General features: G+C 37.2%; 1 protein-coding gene across 3 annotated transcripts; it reads right to left on the bottom strand.

Annotated features, from left to right (window-relative positions):
- Positions 1 to 1,969: 1,969 nt before the first annotated feature.
- ATXN3 (ataxin 3) lies at positions 1,970 to 17,185 on the bottom strand. Of its 3 annotated transcripts, none has more exons than XM_055808442.1 (11): positions 17,101 to 17,185; positions 13,377 to 13,541; positions 12,803 to 12,847; positions 11,358 to 11,443; positions 10,876 to 10,942; positions 8,378 to 8,465; positions 7,991 to 8,123; positions 6,707 to 6,882; positions 6,185 to 6,308; positions 5,346 to 5,434; positions 1,970 to 4,721 (listed from the first exon to the last, which is right to left on the bottom strand). In XM_055808442.1, the coding sequence occupies exons 1-11, from the start codon at positions 17,122 to 17,124 to the stop codon at positions 4,627 to 4,629; spliced, it is 1,092 nt and encodes a 363-aa protein (XP_055664417.1). In that variant the 5' UTR covers positions 17,125 to 17,185; the 3' UTR covers positions 1,970 to 4,626. The 3 variants fall into 3 exon arrangements, with proteins under 3 accessions (XP_055664417.1, XP_055664481.1, XP_055664539.1); XM_055808506.1 differs by having other exon boundaries at positions 13,377 to 13,537; positions 17,101 to 17,174; XM_055808564.1 differs by lacking the exons at positions 12,803 to 12,847; positions 13,377 to 13,541 and having other exon boundaries at positions 17,101 to 17,139.
- Positions 17,186 to 17,375: the final 190 nt, after the last annotated feature.

The following is a 17,375-nucleotide window of genomic DNA, read 5'->3' on the forward strand; positions in this document are numbered from 1 at the left end:
ACAAAATAGACAAAAATTGTATCGGAATCCAGAGCCAGACATAATGAGAGCAGTCTCAAGATGAAAAATCTGTTACTAAAAATTATTTCGAAAATACGTAACTATTAAGCAGGAGATGAAAAAAATTATTCCCTTAAAAGTCCTAACTCTACACCGTTTTCTACACATGGGGTTTCATGTAGCAAAAAATAAAATTTTATCAATGCTTGCATGCTTTAAAGACAATATCAAAGTTTTTTCCTTTTTTTTTTTTTTTTGTGCAGTTTCATTTAAATATTACAACCCTTTCTGTCCAAACCCTTTTATGTTTCCCTTCCTGAATTCACACGGTGGCTATAGTGGGGTGAGTGGGCGGTGTGTTTCAAAAAAAAAAAAAAAAAAAGTGTAGTAGTATCAATTATTTTCTTTTCTTACTAAGAAAAGTATTTTGATTTGGTAAAAGTTGAAAAGTCACACATACTTTTAACATTCTGAAGTACTGTAATTGGGGAAGCAGGTGACTACAGCAGATTAAATACTAAAGCATTCCCTCCACATCTGGAATGTGAAAAAGGCAAAACGTGTGTTTGCAAATTAAAAAAGTTTATTGTAAAACAGGTCATGCTTTTAAGATGCAAACCTGGATACAACACAAAGAAGCTACTAATCTGAAACTGAAGAATTGGACTGTGGCAGTTAAAATGTACTAAGTATTATTCTTACTTGAACAACTGATCATGTGTACATGGGGAATGGGTAAGTATATATTAACCTGTTAAGACTCTTTCTTACATGATTTGTGAGTTAGTAAAGATTTCCCATGTGTTGTTTGTTTTATGCAAGACAGTAATAGCATACCAAGTGAGCAACATAATTTCATATCTAAGCCCTTAAAAGAAGTTTCCACTTCAATTTTCTTTTCCTTAGATTCCTCCTTTAAAAGTATATGCTGATAACATGAATTGTACAATACTTCTTTGTAAGTCCAATTTCTAGAGTTCTCCAATCTCATTCCCCACAATATTTCTCAGTAAAAAGGCCACCATTTGTACATCTCCATCATTATTTGAAACAATAACTAAATCCTAGAAAAATTCAGGTATCTCAGAACTGTAACATGTTCTTGGTAATTTTTAAAACCCTGTTGTCAGTTTTTAATAAAGCAACTTGCAAATGACAATGTTTTTCTGAGATACAGAAATAAAATTACTAGACATGGGCAGAAGCAATTTTAAACTTCCCATTTTATAGACTTGCAATAGAAGCAATAGTCCAACATTAAAACACATTTGAGATTTAACTTTGCATTGGTTATTTTTAAGTAGCCTGCAAAGTAACGAAGTATGAAAAATAGTAAGAGTACCTTAGCTGATAATTACATTTAAACTTGAAGTTGTTTCAAGGCCACAAGGACACCAAATGTGGGAATAAGCCAGTATTCTATCAGGTTAGTTTCAAACCCAGGAAAACATGAGCATTTAAATAGCTTATATTTATACCTGCGGTGCCTAACAGGAATTGCATTCAAGCATGACTGCGTTACAACACTTTTTCCTCCTGCCCTCATTACAAGACCATGAAAGCAGTTTACAGAATTATACTTACAGAACTAATTTTGGAAGATGTTTAGTGTAATTATCACTCATTCCCCCTACCCCTTTCATTTCTATACGCAGAAAACCACAAACTGCATCACACAAACTGTTCACTGTGAGGAAGACTGTAAAGATCTGTTGGATGAATGAAGTCTGAAATCCCCTCTAATATCACACTGTAATAAAAAAAAATTATCAATTTCTGCTCCTTTACCATGGACTTTGTCCTAAAGTTACAACGTGGGGAAAAAGCCTTCAGTCTGACAGAACAATAGAGATAACACTGCAATAATAGAGATAACACTAGAAAGAGGCTCTAAATTAGTAAATGCCTTATGAGCATAGTTCAGCCACGTTGAGAACTGTTTATCACTGAAAGAATGCACACCAAAAAATGAGATCAGCTTTTTATTGACAGGTTCTTGGCAGGTCCACACATTTTGAACTTTAGGTCTGGGTTATAAAATATGCACTGTCAGCAATTACTATTAGTCCTTTCCTTTGGTGCAATTAACATACATAGCTTAAATTGCTATCTCTTAACTGCTTGACTAGGCAGATACTCCTGCTTCATTAAACTTGACATTCCTCTGAAAATCAAACTGGTATTTCTAGTGCAACAATGTTGCTACACAGAAAGTAATGTGGTTAGCCCTGTAATGACTGACGCAGTTGTGCTTTTCAGGCACTGTTACTTAATATTCCCTACATATTAAAACACTTGGGTGATGAAGTAAAATGACATGAAAGTTCAAATGCAAACCTCCATGTTTTAGTGATTACAAAAGCACATAATTGTCATGGGTTACAGTTAATGCAATTCAAGGGGCTTAGATTTCTTTTTAATACAGGGCTGCTACACTATATAGCTCTAGAAATAATACATATTTATTATATTCTCATAATAGAGGATAAAAGGTCCAAGTTCCAAGTACTGGTATCAAATTGCCAGCTTATAACTATGTATAAAAATGAGAGTCTGATTTCAGAAGTAGTTTATGGCACAACAAAAGAAGGGAAATTAAAGCTGTGGATAATGTACAGATGAGCAAAGAAATAATTCAGTGCTTTAGAGATTCCTTTCCTGTTCTCAGTTTCATTTAAACTGAAAGCAGAAATTTGCATCCTGAAAAATACAGCATTTCAAAATGGCATATGCACACATGGACTTTTAAAGCCATTGTATAGCTGTATTAATTTGAGACATTACAGATATTAATTATAATGTGCAGGACAGATTATTTTAAAAAGACAAAATTTAAAATCAGTTATTAAAAAGTCATGTCTTATGTCAAAATCCATGTTGTCTCACACAGACCAGTGTTTCTGGCGACATTGATGGAAATTCAACACACAGGTAAGGAGAACAGAATTTAGCCCAATTATGTATAATATAATAAGCTATCAAGAAAACATTGCTGTAAACAAATCTTTACTGAGAGGTGAGAGCCCTTTCACGTACAGTACTACTTGATGCTGAATGTATATTTCCATCTAGCTACCATTCATTTCATACTAATTTTAAGTAAATGTTACTATTGTGCAATGATATAACTTTAGAATTTTTTGATAAAGTAATTTGGGGTTATCTTCAAAAGATTCTTAGAATGCCTGTGCTGTTAACGCATTAAGTGGACTACAGCTTACATACTCTTATCTACAACATATTTCCATATAATTTATATGTAAACAGAATTTGTATTTCAAGCACCATTTAGGAAAATGAAACATATCTCAATTGTTGCAATGAAGTTGAAAGTCAGGTTTGGTCACCCTGTTACACATTCATCCTGGGTATCAAAGCAAATGTCTTCCAACCAACAGCATATGCTATCTCACATATTTTGCTCCTCAATTTTTCTCAAGATCAGAAACAGCATGGTAAAAATTTGTAAGGTGCACGAATAAAGGCCATTCCTGAAAAAGCTGCAACGTTCTGACAGACACTCATAAAAAACATTTCAGAAAAAAATCCACACAGACATAAATATTCATTCTTAAAAGAACTACTTGCACAGGGGTCATTTCAGACTGCAGGAATGCACCTTACATGTGTGGCACTGACTTTATGGCACCTAAATCCCCTCCTCCTTTCTCCTAGACTCAGTTACAGCTCTTTCATACTGAAACGCCAGAATGAAGGGTTGAGCTTGAAGAGGAAAAAGATTCCAAAAGAGGTAGAAAACCTGTTTAACCCAACTGATTACATGCTACTTTTGTAGTAAAGACAGTGGCATAACTAGAAAAAGCATAAGAAAACAAAACCAAAACACCAAACCAAAGAAGGCAAGTTATCTGCCAAGAAATAGGGCAATGCAAAAATCCTACTTTAAACATGGATCTGCAAATTTTACAGCTGGAACTAAAGTGATACCAGAAAGCGACAGAAGGTCAGAAGTCACTGAAAGATGCAGGAGTAACATCATAATAAAGAATATAACAAAGATTTTATCTTGAATTGTAAAGTACGAAATTTATGGATTCATGTTTCTCCTGTAGAATGGGTCATTTCAAAAGTGGACACCAGGATCAAAAAGTTGATATTAAGTCATTCATAATAAACATTCACAGAATAAATTACCTAAGATAAACAGAAATTTATTATTTTTCCCATTTTAAGAGATATCTTATAAAGAACTTAGTCATTTATGAGTACAACTTACTACTTCTGTTTTCCCATTAGTAGTGAAGGAAATTGGTTGATGCTGGTTTTCAGAACCTTTTGTATTTTCAATAGGATTCTTCAATTTAAACTTGCTTTTAAACAAAAATTACAGCTGCTACACATGTCTAACTTTGTTCATGTGAATAGTTTAAGTAATTTTAATAACAGCTACTCTTGTGAACAGATGTTTTGTAGTAGGAGTGCTACAGTTTTCTCAATTAGTGCAATCTTTTTGTATTTGCAGACGCCCTCTAACTCTGACCTCCAGCCTCCCTTTCATTCCTGCTTCCAGAACTCTGAAATGAACCCTGCTTGTGCAACATCCACACAGTAATATTATAATGGAGACATAGTGTTTTGACAATAATAGGGAAAACAAAAGTTATGTCATTTCTCCTCTTCTTTATTCAAGTGGTTTCTAACAGACTCCAGAGACATATTCATAGCTGCTTGAAGCATGTCTTCTTCACTCATATCACCTCCTAAAGAAAATAAATGCATTTCAGTTGTAATAAATACACAGAGCTAGTTCTCAGCTGCAGTTAAATTTTTTTTTGTTCCTTCTGCCCACACCCACGTGTTTCCACCACTCCCAAAACTGGTTTTGTTTTTAAAAATCACTGAACATTTTGCACTTAGCTTTCCCTCCACAATGGTGGCTCTGTAACAAGAAACACATTAATTTTGGGTCACCAGTGCCCAATACTACACACTTACATTCTACTGAAAACTGGTTCCAGTAATTTGTCAGATATTACTCCAAGTTTATTACACTGTCATACAAGTTTAAGAATCATTTAGAAAACAAATTATTGGCACAAATCCTATCAGATTGCAATTTGTAATGCTCAAGCCAAACAAAACAAAAAAAGGCAAAGCTAGAACTCAAATGGTCTAACAGTAATGCTGTCCACTTTGAAACAGGATATTGACATTCAAAGCATAGCAGGCTTTTCAACAAAGCGATCCTTTCCTTCACTACATAGTTTGAATGGCTGCTGGAGTGAGGAAGTAGGCAGGTAAGGAAAGCTAGGAAACAGAGCGCAACACAAAAGTGAAAAAGACATAAAAATTTCAGTGTTGGAAATACGTTTAAAAAAAGATACCTGGGTCAGCTTCTGGAGTGCTTGAGCTTAGAGTTGGCTTATCATATAAGGTCAGGGCCTGATCTTGCTGCTGTAGCTGTTGTTGCTGCCTGAAAGTGTTACAAATTTATAAGAGAATAAGATTAACATCAACACAAAACCTGTAATCGAGTCTATTGCATTGTAAAGAAGGCCAAGACTGAGAATTAGCAGCTGTTTGGTTCAACTAACACTGCTGCAGCTAAAAATCTCTTCAATCGTCTCACCCTGCTAACTTTCAGACACCTATCTTCCCAACATTATACTCCAAGCCAACATCACTGTTTTCACAGTATCTGGATGTTCTGCATTCTTCATCTCTCATGCAAAGTCTAACTCCTCTCATCCATAGCATTTCACCCTGGTCTTTATCTCGTCCATTTCTAGGAGGCAGAGATAAGGAAAAGCTACAACAATAGCCCAACTATGTATCAAGAAGGTACTCCAGAACAACATAAAATATCATCTAGAATACTTTCATGTGATGGACACTAGAGGCATCATTAGCAGAAGCAAAGTCTTAGAAGTACTTTTCTTCAGGAAGACAATTACAGAAATTTACAGGATTTCATTTAAAATACTTCTGTAACATGTATGTTTTCTTTCTTCACAAGACTGATGTTGCACTACTAACAGATCCCCTCTTATTTACAGGTTTCTGTTCTTCATAGGAACCACCTGGGAATAGCAAAATTCAGGTACTGTTAGGAAAACATTAAAGAAGTTAAGCTGTACCTCAATCAGAAACTCATCCACACCCAAAAAACACTGAAAAATAACAACATGTACTTCCACATGCAGTTTTTTATAAACTACTTTACTTTTCAAAATATGCTTGCCGTCTCCTTCGCAATTCTTCTGAAGAAAGGGAGTCAGTCTGACTGGTGTGAGGTGACTGAAGAACATTCTGTGGTAAAGAGTCTGAGAACTCACTTCGACGACTACCTAAAACCAGAACATGCCATATCCTACTAACTACAGTAAAATGAAATATAGTTTAAGAAAATGTTTTCAAACTTGAGAGGTAGAAAGAGACTTGTTGGAGAAATAAGCACCTAGGCTAACTTCACTTGATACTGTCTCTCCTCCCCTTCCCTCCTGCCACCCTTTGCCAATTTGTTCTTGCTCCCTAATGATCAATGCTAACATGAAAGTTACAACTCTTCAGAAGGTAGAAAGGAGAGCTACAGGTAATTCTGGGTTTTCCTTCTGTGCTTTAAAGCCAGTCTTCTCAGAGAGCTTGATGCATGCTCAAAAAAGTGGCTGACTGAAACCGACTGCAGTAGTCACCTAAAGCATAAGCAACATGAACACTGTACATGAAATTTGTATGAGCACTGCACCTTGCATGCTGAGTTGGATGGCTCTGCGAAGATCAGCTTCTTCATCTTCCATATCAATTTCCTGCCTGCTTAGAGCCAGGGCTCTCTGAAAATTCTCCTCATCTTCATCTAACATGCCTGTTCCATCAAAGGGATGGTTAACTTCTATTGCTTGGTCCACATCACTTCTGGGTAGCCTGTGAAATGGACATATTTATAGCAGAACTCAAACAGAAATGACACTAACTTTCACTGTGAGACTGAAAGGATTTTTTTCTGATTTAACTCCACTTTTTTTTAACTTTGGAAAAAAACATTTATATTGTGAAAATTGTTACATAAACAAGTATTTTCATTTCTACATGAAAAAGCTTAAAAGGGCTGTGAACAGCTTGCAGCTGTAAAAATGAAAATATTGCAATTCCAAATGCATGCACATGTTGAGAAGAACCTATTCCATAGGAAAAACTTCAAAAACATAAGCCAACATAAAGCACTAACGCATGTTATTCAAACTTATTGCTATTTAAACAGTTACATCAGCAGAGAACAGTGCATCTGGTCCCCTCAGGAAGCTTTGATGACCACACTAGGAGAACACATCCTCTGTGAAGTATACACACTTTCCATGTTATTGCCAAGTATCTTGTTTTTATTCCATCAATTAACAACAACCAGTTTATTATTTCTTCCACTTTGTAAAGATAATGACTTAATTCCTCTGAAAAGCCTTAAGCCTTTTTATCAGTATGCAATTTATTCACTATGAATATGTAATAAAATTATTGCAGAAGTTCTACTTTATATGCTTTCAAGGATGTTTTATATTAGCAGTATGCACCACAACAGAGCAGTACCACAACATTTACAGTGGAATTATTGCGAGAGAGAATGCTGTATGATTTATACGATATCAAATTCAGATAGGCATTTCTCATTCTTTACTTGTGACAAAATGCACAAGCCAGTCTTAATTATAGGTTGATTACTATTAACCATAGTTTGTTAAGGTTTGATAACCCATTTTACTGTATTTGGAAAAATGCTGTAATCAAGAAGTTAAAAATGTGCACTATACAACACTTAGGCACATGGAAAGCTAAATCCTTATTAACATAGCTTTTGCCCACTTAAAATACACCATTTGTGTTCTACCAACTTGCTTTTACTGTGTGCAGCAGTAATAAGCATATTGAACTGAAGGTACCTCTAATTACTTCTTAAGAGGGTTGTTTCCATGTAGGCATTAATCGTGGAAACCAATCATACTGAATATTATTAAAATCAAGTCTCTATTTAGCTTACCTCTGATCTCTTGGCTGGGCTGTCTCTTCTCCAATTAGTTTTGGTCGCTGCATCTGCTGTACCCGAATCATCTGCAACAGCTGATCAGCCTCACAGTCTGGCAGGTCACCTTTTACTACAAATATGGAATAACCTGAGAAAAATAAATCATAAGTATATAGCATTAAGGTGCATGCATAAACACTCTAAAAAACGCACACTATATGGAACACAATGATGTGCAATTTATTACAATGTAAGGCTCTACCTTTTATTATAAGGACTTGGGTTATTTCACTATTTCAATCATAAAACTACGGGTAGTTAACTGAATACATAAGTTCTAATAAATAATGATCATTACCTACTTTCATTTAATGAGATTTAACATCTGCAAGTTACTATTACCTTCCTGTTGTAACTGAGCCAAGAAAAGTGCAAGATATGTATCTGATATTAGTTCTGGACCCATCAAGAGAGAGTTCAAGTTAAACCACTGTAATTAAGAAAAAAAAGGTTTGAGAGAACAAATTAGCATAAAGATTACTTGGTAATCCATTTCTGTACATTGTGGTTATTTTCTATAATGGAATATCTGAATAAATCTAGTAACATAAACTATCAAATTAAAAGTCTTTTGAAGCACAAAACCTATTCTGGTAAAGGCAACCCTTCAAATACTCTTCAGCTAACAGGAAACCTGAGTTGGGGAAATCACTGCACGCTCTCTCCCATTACTGAACACTGGTACCAGGCAAACAGATTAAAACAGGTAAACTAAAATATAATGGTAGAAGAATTATTTCAGACATCATTCTAAAATTCTGCTTAATCCTACTTTTAAATCTGTTCAGAGATGAATGATGGAAGAAACCTTCCATAAGTTAATGCTGTATCTTAACAAGTTAATAGATAAAGGAAACAGAAGTTGAATTATTTCCATAAAATACTTCATTAAACATTCTGCCTTTACTAGCTGGTGATGCTGAAAACTATTGTTTACTTCTCTGATACAATTTTTAAATACAAAAAATTACTAAACACGAACTCAAATTTAATATGCTGACAGTACAGCATATTACAATAGGGGACGCTTGAGATAAATATACACAGATCATTTCTAGTTCCCTGAATAAGGCAACTAGTTATTTATAGTACTTCTAGATATAATCAACATGGACAACAAAATATTCTACCTTTAAAACCCCTCATATATTGCAATCAATCTGAAGAACATTTTTTATACCATACTCATTCAATAATATCCAATTTTAACCAAGAAGCACCATTTCAAATAGTAGAAGGAGAATTCTATCTTCATTCTTACAAAAATGCATTTATGTACCCAAACTTCAATATATGCAGTCATACACTTGCGGTCAGGCCCGTACTATAATTCACCTGGACTACAGATAAGTGACTATCTACCATTCTGTCATTGTCACAATTTGTCAAAAACACCCTTTGCCACTAGGAAAGGCTAAGACTACCAACAGCATAGGAGTGGGGAATAAACAGTTATGTGAACAAATACGATGGACAGATTACTGACAAACTTTTAAAAGGGAATATAGAAGAGGAAAGTTTTTTCTCTATAAAAAACTTCTTTCTATAAAAAAAAGCAAACTAATTTTGCTTTAACTGTAATAGGAGCAGGTCAAACCTGAGGCAACCATTTTGCCTATCTTTTCTCATTACTCTCTAGTTAAGACACCTAGTTTTGTCTTCAAGTAGTTACAAGTCACATGTACAAGCAAAAGACATCCGCCCCTTCAACTAGCCCTTCAACATTTTGGGCTAGAACGTGCTCTCACAAAATTCCACCCACCATGGTTGTATATATAATATGAAACATTCCCATACTTTTAAGAGAGACCATTCAGCCTTTTTAATATCGAATATATAAAAATTGCCTGTAAACATTTAGACATAAAGCAGAAGAGTAGAGCTTAGTTTGCTTACTCACAGCTAAATTTTTTGTAATTTTTTTTTTTACATCTGCATGACAACATAGGTAGCTACCACTTGCAAAGTGAACCGAATAGATAAATAAGACTCCTGTCCACTACTGTAGAATCTAAATGCTTATTTAATTAACATTTTCTATGACAAAAAAAGCCCCCCAAAAAATCCAAACACCAAACCAGCTTAAGTTGTATAAAAGCTTATGCGGTGTGATTCAGAACAATGATTGACTGCCCAAATAGAACACTGCATTGATGTTACAAGGGACACGGACATGACCTGAGTTATTATGTACGTACCATACACTTGTATGGCCATCCCTTACCTTTAGTAGCTATTTCCTGCTTATAATAGAATTGTTTGAGAAAGTTTTCCAAAACAGTGTGAAGTTGTTCTTTTACTTTCCTCAACCTTATCCTGATGGTTACTCTTAAATACTAGCAATCATAAATATGAATACATTTGAAATTTGAACTTTCTCTTATAACTACTGTCCATTTAAATAAACACAATTATTTTTTTCAACATCAATAATTCAGTGCATTAAAGTTTGCATTCTATAGGGATCCTAACCCTTGCCTAGGACTCCTTCGCCCTCAACCCCCACACCCACCCCCCACAATTTTTCTGCTACTTTTCATGCAGAAAAGAAAGAACAGTTAAGACACCACACAGACTCTACCAGAGCTGTAGCTTCCTAGAGGACAAGTTCACCAAGGAACTGATCCTAGGATCCTTCCCCACGCTCACATTCATAAAAAATGTCAGGCAGTTTTTGTGATGTAACAAACATTTACTTTTTAATTATTTTTTTTTAATATGGGGTACTGTTAAAGCAAACCGCAGCAAAAGCTTGCAAAAGGCCAACACATGGTCTACTCGCAACCACTTTTCCACCCCCATTGTGAAGTCAATTTTTAAATAAAGAAAGACAGTGTCACCTGTTTTCCTAACTTTCGAACTGTAAACCAGTGTTCCTTATAATTACAAATAAATGATTTTTCATTTCTGTAAAAAGAAAAACAAAAGGTATAGATAACATTAAATACTCTAATATTTGAGTGCATATTAATGTTTAAGTTCTTTGCTACCACTAATTTAAACTTATATTAAAAATTTCAGTAACATAACTGTTGATGTTACAGAGTACTCATACTGCTTTTATAACATTTAGGAAGTTGTCAATGTTACTGAAATCTCTGTATACCTGTGATGCCACAGATACTGAGATATCATGAAGGCACAGAGGGCAGATGCTCATATACATCCCAAAAAAGAAAAAAGTAAAGACAGAGGAGATAACATCAGAATGCAACAGAGCTTGAAATAGTAGTTTTAAAGGATGATTTAAACCATAGGTTAAGTGTGTTATTTTCCTGTAAAATGAAAGCAGGTTGCCAAGAAAAAAAAAAAAAAGTCTTACATAGGGTCGATCCCAAGCCTCTGATACTCTGGGCTGTTGAAGAGGATTAGTTCTAAACCCCAAACTTTCAAGGCATTGCTTATAACCTGTCAAAAAATAGCACTTTTCATGAGTCAAATCGGTCAAATCAAATGTAAGCAATGCAACCATTTTAGCTGCTATAAACAATTATGTTGTTTTCATAAACTTCGATTTCAAGACATTGCTAGGAAACCTAGGAATCACATTATTCAAAATGCAGCTGTCATGAATCTACACACAAACATAACACACATACCATATCTAAGAGGAAGTAGCAAAACTAGAATTTACCTGAGATGCGTTAATAAGCTTACTCCCCCAGACAAAGCTGTAACTTCACCTCCCACAGACACTTCATAAGTTGTCATCTCTCTCTCTCTGCTCTCAACACACTGTTCTGCCTCCCCTCCCCCCAATATGTCATCTTTCCCCACAGTAACTATTGAAATTCTGCACCACTGGATTGTCACAGGATCAGTCAGGTATATTAGAACAAACTCTTTTACAATAACTCTTTAAAGCATCTGAAATAATGCTGTAGAAAAATTTAAATTAACAATTCATCTTCCTTTCAGTAAGCTGACTATGCAGCAAATGAGCAAAGCAATAACAGGACAAAAAAAGAATATGAGGAAGCATTTTTTTTCATCTATGGAAGCAGCACAAACAAGAACACAAGAAATGCCAATCTGTTAATGGTTTTTCACTGAATAGAAAAACAGAAAAGAAGCTCTCAAGGGATTCTGGAACATTGACAAGCACCTCTGAAAGCTCAGAAGACAGTCAAAGGTGCAAAGCATTGCCTACAGCTCCAGTCTAAACACAAGCCTCAATTCAGTGTCCAATACCATTTTTTTCTTTTTTTTTTCTGGTTTAAGTAGTTATTATTAATTACTTTTCCATTATGGTCCTTAAAAAAAAAAAACAACCACCAACCCCACCCCCACCCCCAGCTCCCCAGCCCTAAAGTGTCTGGAGTGTGTTATAAAAACTGTAATGCAGAGATAATCACAGCTTTTTCCATTCTGCAGACCACTGTGATAACCCTGTAACCATTGCCAAGGGCTTTACAGTCTATAATTTGAGAAAACAATCTCAACTCTGCTTTTCCACCAGTAGTCTATGGGAGTCAAGATCTATACCTGGAGTGCCCACCAGAAGCAACTTGAAATCAAGTTTATTGCCAGCAGGTGTCATTTTGCAGTTCAGGAGTCCATGCTGCTATTATGTGTTTAAGGGCCTATGAACTGAAGAACTGCAAGTCACTGCTCTTAATGGAAAAAAGAATGAAGATGTGCAAGTCCAGCACTTAATCCCATTAACCCTATAAACAGGAAACTAGATGAAAAAACTTGATGCCATTTAAATTATATAAGAGAATATACTGCATAAAAAAATTTCTGTCAGTATAAAGCTGTGCTTACTTGAATTGAGAAGAATCCACTGTCATCCATATTTACAGAAGGCTGCTGCTCAGTGTGAAGTTGGGAGGGAGAAAAGGGAAAAATGGTGTAAGCATAAAAGGTCAGAAATAATTCAGTTTTGAAAGTAAGTATAACTGCACATACTTGACGCAACAACTCAGCATGACCTAGTCTGTAAGGCTGATTACAATGCCTAAATAAGTTTATTAATTAAAAACTCAAACCTTTAAATTAGAAATTCTCAGTGCTTAAAAGACAGACAGGCATGGGAACTTCTGTTCCTGTCTCTGCCACTGGCTTACAAAACCAAAAAGCAAATTGCTGATCCTCCTCCTCACCATGTCTGACCTTCCTACCGGTAAGACAAAGATGGTGTAGCTTTTTGTAGAATTGTTGTAAAGCTGTACTAGTAACATTTGAAAATGCCAGATTCAAGATACGTGAATTAAAAGGCCTATAAATTTATGAAGTTTTAGCACTGGGAATTAAGCCTCCTCTAGCTATGCAAGAACACATTTGTTCTACACAAGATTTCAGGCAAATACCAAGCAATCTCAAATTAAGATTATTTTACCTGTAAAAATGTTCTATATTCTTCACTAGACACTCCTCCCTCTGCCATTCTCATTCTTTCTTCCTCATCCAACTGCTGTGCAATAGAGGATAACTCAACAGGGCTAAAATATTCCCCTTGTAGCAAATTATTCAGACAGTGCTGGGCACACAATGAGCCTTCTTGCTAACATAGGAAGAGACAAAAATACCAAAGACAACCAAAAAATCAGGTTAATGTTTTACTCTGTAAAGCAACTCAACCATTTCATTCTGGCAAACTTCCTGCCCTACCCACTCGCCCAGAATGCCATATATTCTTCAGATGTGTTATGCTGCAAGGCATAAAATACAACCCTCCCATCAACTTGATGTGAACAGCCCTCCCCCCCACCTTTTATTCCCTCAATGAAATTTATGTAAAAATATTACATTTGAAAACACTGTAAAAATTCCCAGTGGCCTGACCAAATCACACAAGGACCCTGCAGCCATCAGGACAATGGATTCTGTCCTCTTCCAAATCGCCACCACACGGAAATGAAACAGTTTAGATCTGTACTTCCCAGTAACAAATGTTTTCTGGAACAGATGCTCTCTCATACTTTTCTTCCCTGCCAAGTGTGTCTATTAGCAACATGCTCTCCACATGTAGCTACAGAAAAGTAAACCATTAGGACTTTGGACAGATTTAAAATACACATTTTCAGAACGTATTTCCTTCATTTCAGGTTACTCACCCAGTTCAGGTTATAACCATTTTTTCTATTGCCAAGAAAGTGATTAGGTACTGGAGGAGCAGTAAAGCTCATTCTCCACGTGAAATTTACGTATAGGAGCTAGGTAAAAGAAGCTAATGCTACTGCTTCTAAAAACTTGGTAAGAATGATGAGGTGACAAGAAAACATAAAAAAGAAATTAGCATATTAATCAAAATATTTTTTTGTTAATAAACCATTTCAACAGAAAACACTTCAGTCACTTTGTTACATATTCAGCACACTGGAAATAATGGAAGTACAATATAATATTTTTAGACTGTCAACCCAAATTAAAAACTAGTAAAATTGCAATGTCAGTCATGATTTTGTTGCATAAATAAAAAAAATATATAATCTGAATGCATGTCAGGCTCCAACATTTTCATAAGTGCAAATAAAATACTGCCTTGTTAAAGAAAAAACCAACCCAATTAGTCTTTCCTGTGAAAAGCAACCTTTCTTTACAATCCTGCTTTCCTCTTGTTTTAATCAGTCCTCATTTTTATTTGCATTAAGAATGCTAAAATGCATGCACTCTATTAAAAACAAAACTAAAACTCCTCAACAAAAATAAAGAGCACCTCCCCCTCCCAGGAAATCCACAGAACCTAAGAATACAGCAGCATGCCTTGAAGGAACGTTCTTTAAACTTCCCTGAAAGTCTCATACAAATCATATGCACACGTCTCCCATGATCTGCCTTACAGCAGGAACCTCAAAAACTTAACCCTAGATTACAGAATCTTCCTAGGGCTTCATCACTTAACTGAGCAGCAAGTTATTAAAGCTAGATTGGCTGTACAGCCAGGGTTCAACTGAATCCAGAAGCCATCCCCAGTTCACATCCTTCCCACACAAGAAACTCAAGACTAAACACCAGCTCCTGTCCCTTCAGGACCACATCCCTGCTGCTGGTCATATGACAAAACTATAAGAGAAGAACCTGCTTAAGAATCACAGGTTTCTCCACCAGAATTATATGAAACTGATTTAGAAACAAAGAGGTATTAAAATACCTTTGAAAATTAGTTGTATCGCAGGCTTAAATCTTAATTTCACTACAAGGACCTTTCTGTATTTGTACAGTTTTATCTTAAAGTAAGAAACTTTAATGCTCATACACAAAATTAGTACATATTAAGTGAAAAATGCAGAAAACTGATCTTACAGCTTTTAATAGACATTAACGTCAATTTTTTCCCCAGAAAATATTGTGTATTTCCATAATCTAAAATCCCCTTGTCGAAACCTATTTTGATGAAAACAGTTGCCCTGCTTTCAATGTTTTCCACCACCTGTATCTTATCAAAGAAAAGACCATCTTCTAAGACATGTGCTCCTTAAGACCCACTCTCTGTTACCACCACACCCCTGTTAAAATGCCATGTTCCTTAGGTCTTTGTTTGTTAAATTGCTTTTATGAATACCATGTTTTTCATGCCTTTTTATTGGAACATCTACGGTGGGCAGATTCAAGTGTGTGTGCAGCACTTGAAATATTTTGACAACACTTGATAGGGTGGGTGGTGGGTGGGTGGCATGATCCCTTAAGAAAGAAGCCAGAGGTTCAGTTATTGTTACTACTCTACTCAAAATTTAACAAGCTAAAAATATTTGGTACTCCAGTTTAAAACAGGTGTAACTTTGTAACTGTATAACTAACTTAACCAGGGAGCAGTGTACATTTCATATGTGAGAGGCCCAAGACTGCACCCTCCACTTGCCCAAAACCTGTAGGAACTACAAATTACAATCCGTTTATAACTTTGAATGCATTATGCTCTGTCACGTCAATGTCAGCAGTTTTGTTATTTAACCAGAAAGAAACTTAGACATTAAAAATTTATTATTTCATTATATGATAGGCCAGATAACAGTAAGGTACATTTGTTTTGAACTCATTTTAAAATTTAGACTGGAACTCAAGGTCACCGTATCAGAGGCCATAATGGCTGAAATCCAATACTCCTCTTCTGAACAGCAGCTGCTTAACACAACAACGCTTGCCTAGTTTTGCAACCCAAACCTAGTTTGAAAGAACACTCCTCGGGTTCTGTGGGTTTCAGAACAGTAAATTTTTTGGTTTTTAAAATCAAGTTACAATTATTTTGCTTTATTTGCCAAGAAAACAAACCATTATACATGAGAACAGTGTACAAAACCTAATGTTAATCTTAACAGCAGTGCAGAAGCATTAGCAAATATATCAAAACAACCAACTATATTTGAGTAGCATGAAAACATAAATAGCTTGTATTTGGGAACCCGGATAAACCACAGCAGGTCATAGGCACATTGGTCCTCCAAACAAGGAAACTCTGTTCAGCTCAGAGGCACAGCACATAAATCAGGATTTCCTTAACAGCTCTCCCTCTCCCTGCTCCTTACAGAACCCCAGCCAAGCCAGGCTAGGTGATGTGTCCGAGAGCACTGACACCCCTGCCTGCCGCTGCTCATCTTCATGCTCACTTCCAAGCCATGCGAGCTCTCCCTTAAGAAACACAAGCAGTTGTAGCCTGCACCTTCCTGTACGCACGGTCTACTTCTAAAGGCCCAAGAGAGGCAGCCACCGTGCGACAGGAAACGCTGAGGCTCAGCCCTGACTCTCTTTGATCTCCGGTAACATTTCCTTCCCTCGCCGAGCCGGGCCGGGCCGAGCCTCTGGAACCGCCGGGCGGGAGAGCCGCAGCTCTCCCGAGCCAGAGCAAACCGCGCCGCCGCCTCACCCTGCCACCTGACGGGTGCCCGGGGAGGGGCAGCGGGCTCGGCTGCGCAGGGGCCAGGCGCACCCCGTGGGTATCGCGGGCTGCCCCCGGGCCAGCGCAGGGACAGGAGACACAGCAGCCACCCCTCAGAGAAAGCACTCCTGACCCGGCCGGCCGGCCAGCCAGCCAGCCAGCCAGCCAGCCAGCCAGCGGCACAACCCCCCCCAGGCCGGCCGGCAGCCTCCAGAAGAAGCAGAAGCTCGCCCCGTCCCTCACTCACCCGCTCATGGAAGATCGACTCCATGTTTATTGTCAACGGCCAGCAACCCCCGCCTCACGTGACCTCCCCAACCAATCAAACCCTCCCTTGCTCGCTGACCGGCTGCAGCCAATCCGCGCAGGGCCCTGGCTGGGCTGGCCGCCCGGATGAGGCCGTGGCGCGGGCTGGCGGCCGTGGCGGCGCCCCCTGCCGGCGAGGAGGCCGCGGGGGCTGAGCCACCGCCTCCGCTGGCCGGGAGCGCCCCCGGGCAGGGCGGCGGGAGGCCGCCTTCGCGG

The sequence above is a fragment of the Falco peregrinus genome, chromosome 1 (genome assembly GCF_023634155.1).
Source record: "Falco peregrinus isolate bFalPer1 chromosome 1, bFalPer1.pri, whole genome shotgun sequence".
Lineage (NCBI taxonomy): Eukaryota > Metazoa > Chordata > Aves > Falconiformes > Falconidae > Falco > Falco peregrinus.

Excerpts from the sequence above, each read along its gene's own strand:
- ATXN3 (XM_055808442.1), bottom strand. The coding sequence starts at position 17,124 with ATGGAGTCGATCTTCCATGAGCGG. Across the intron at positions 11,444-12,802 it reads GTGGATTCTTCTCAATTCAA|GTTATAAGCAATGCCTTGAA; the intron begins GTAAGCACAGCT and ends ATTTTTTGACAG. Across the intron at positions 6,309-6,706 it reads CATCCAACTCAGCATGCAAG|GTAGTCGTCGAAGTGAGTTC; the intron begins GTGCAGTGCTCA and ends TTCTGGTTTTAG.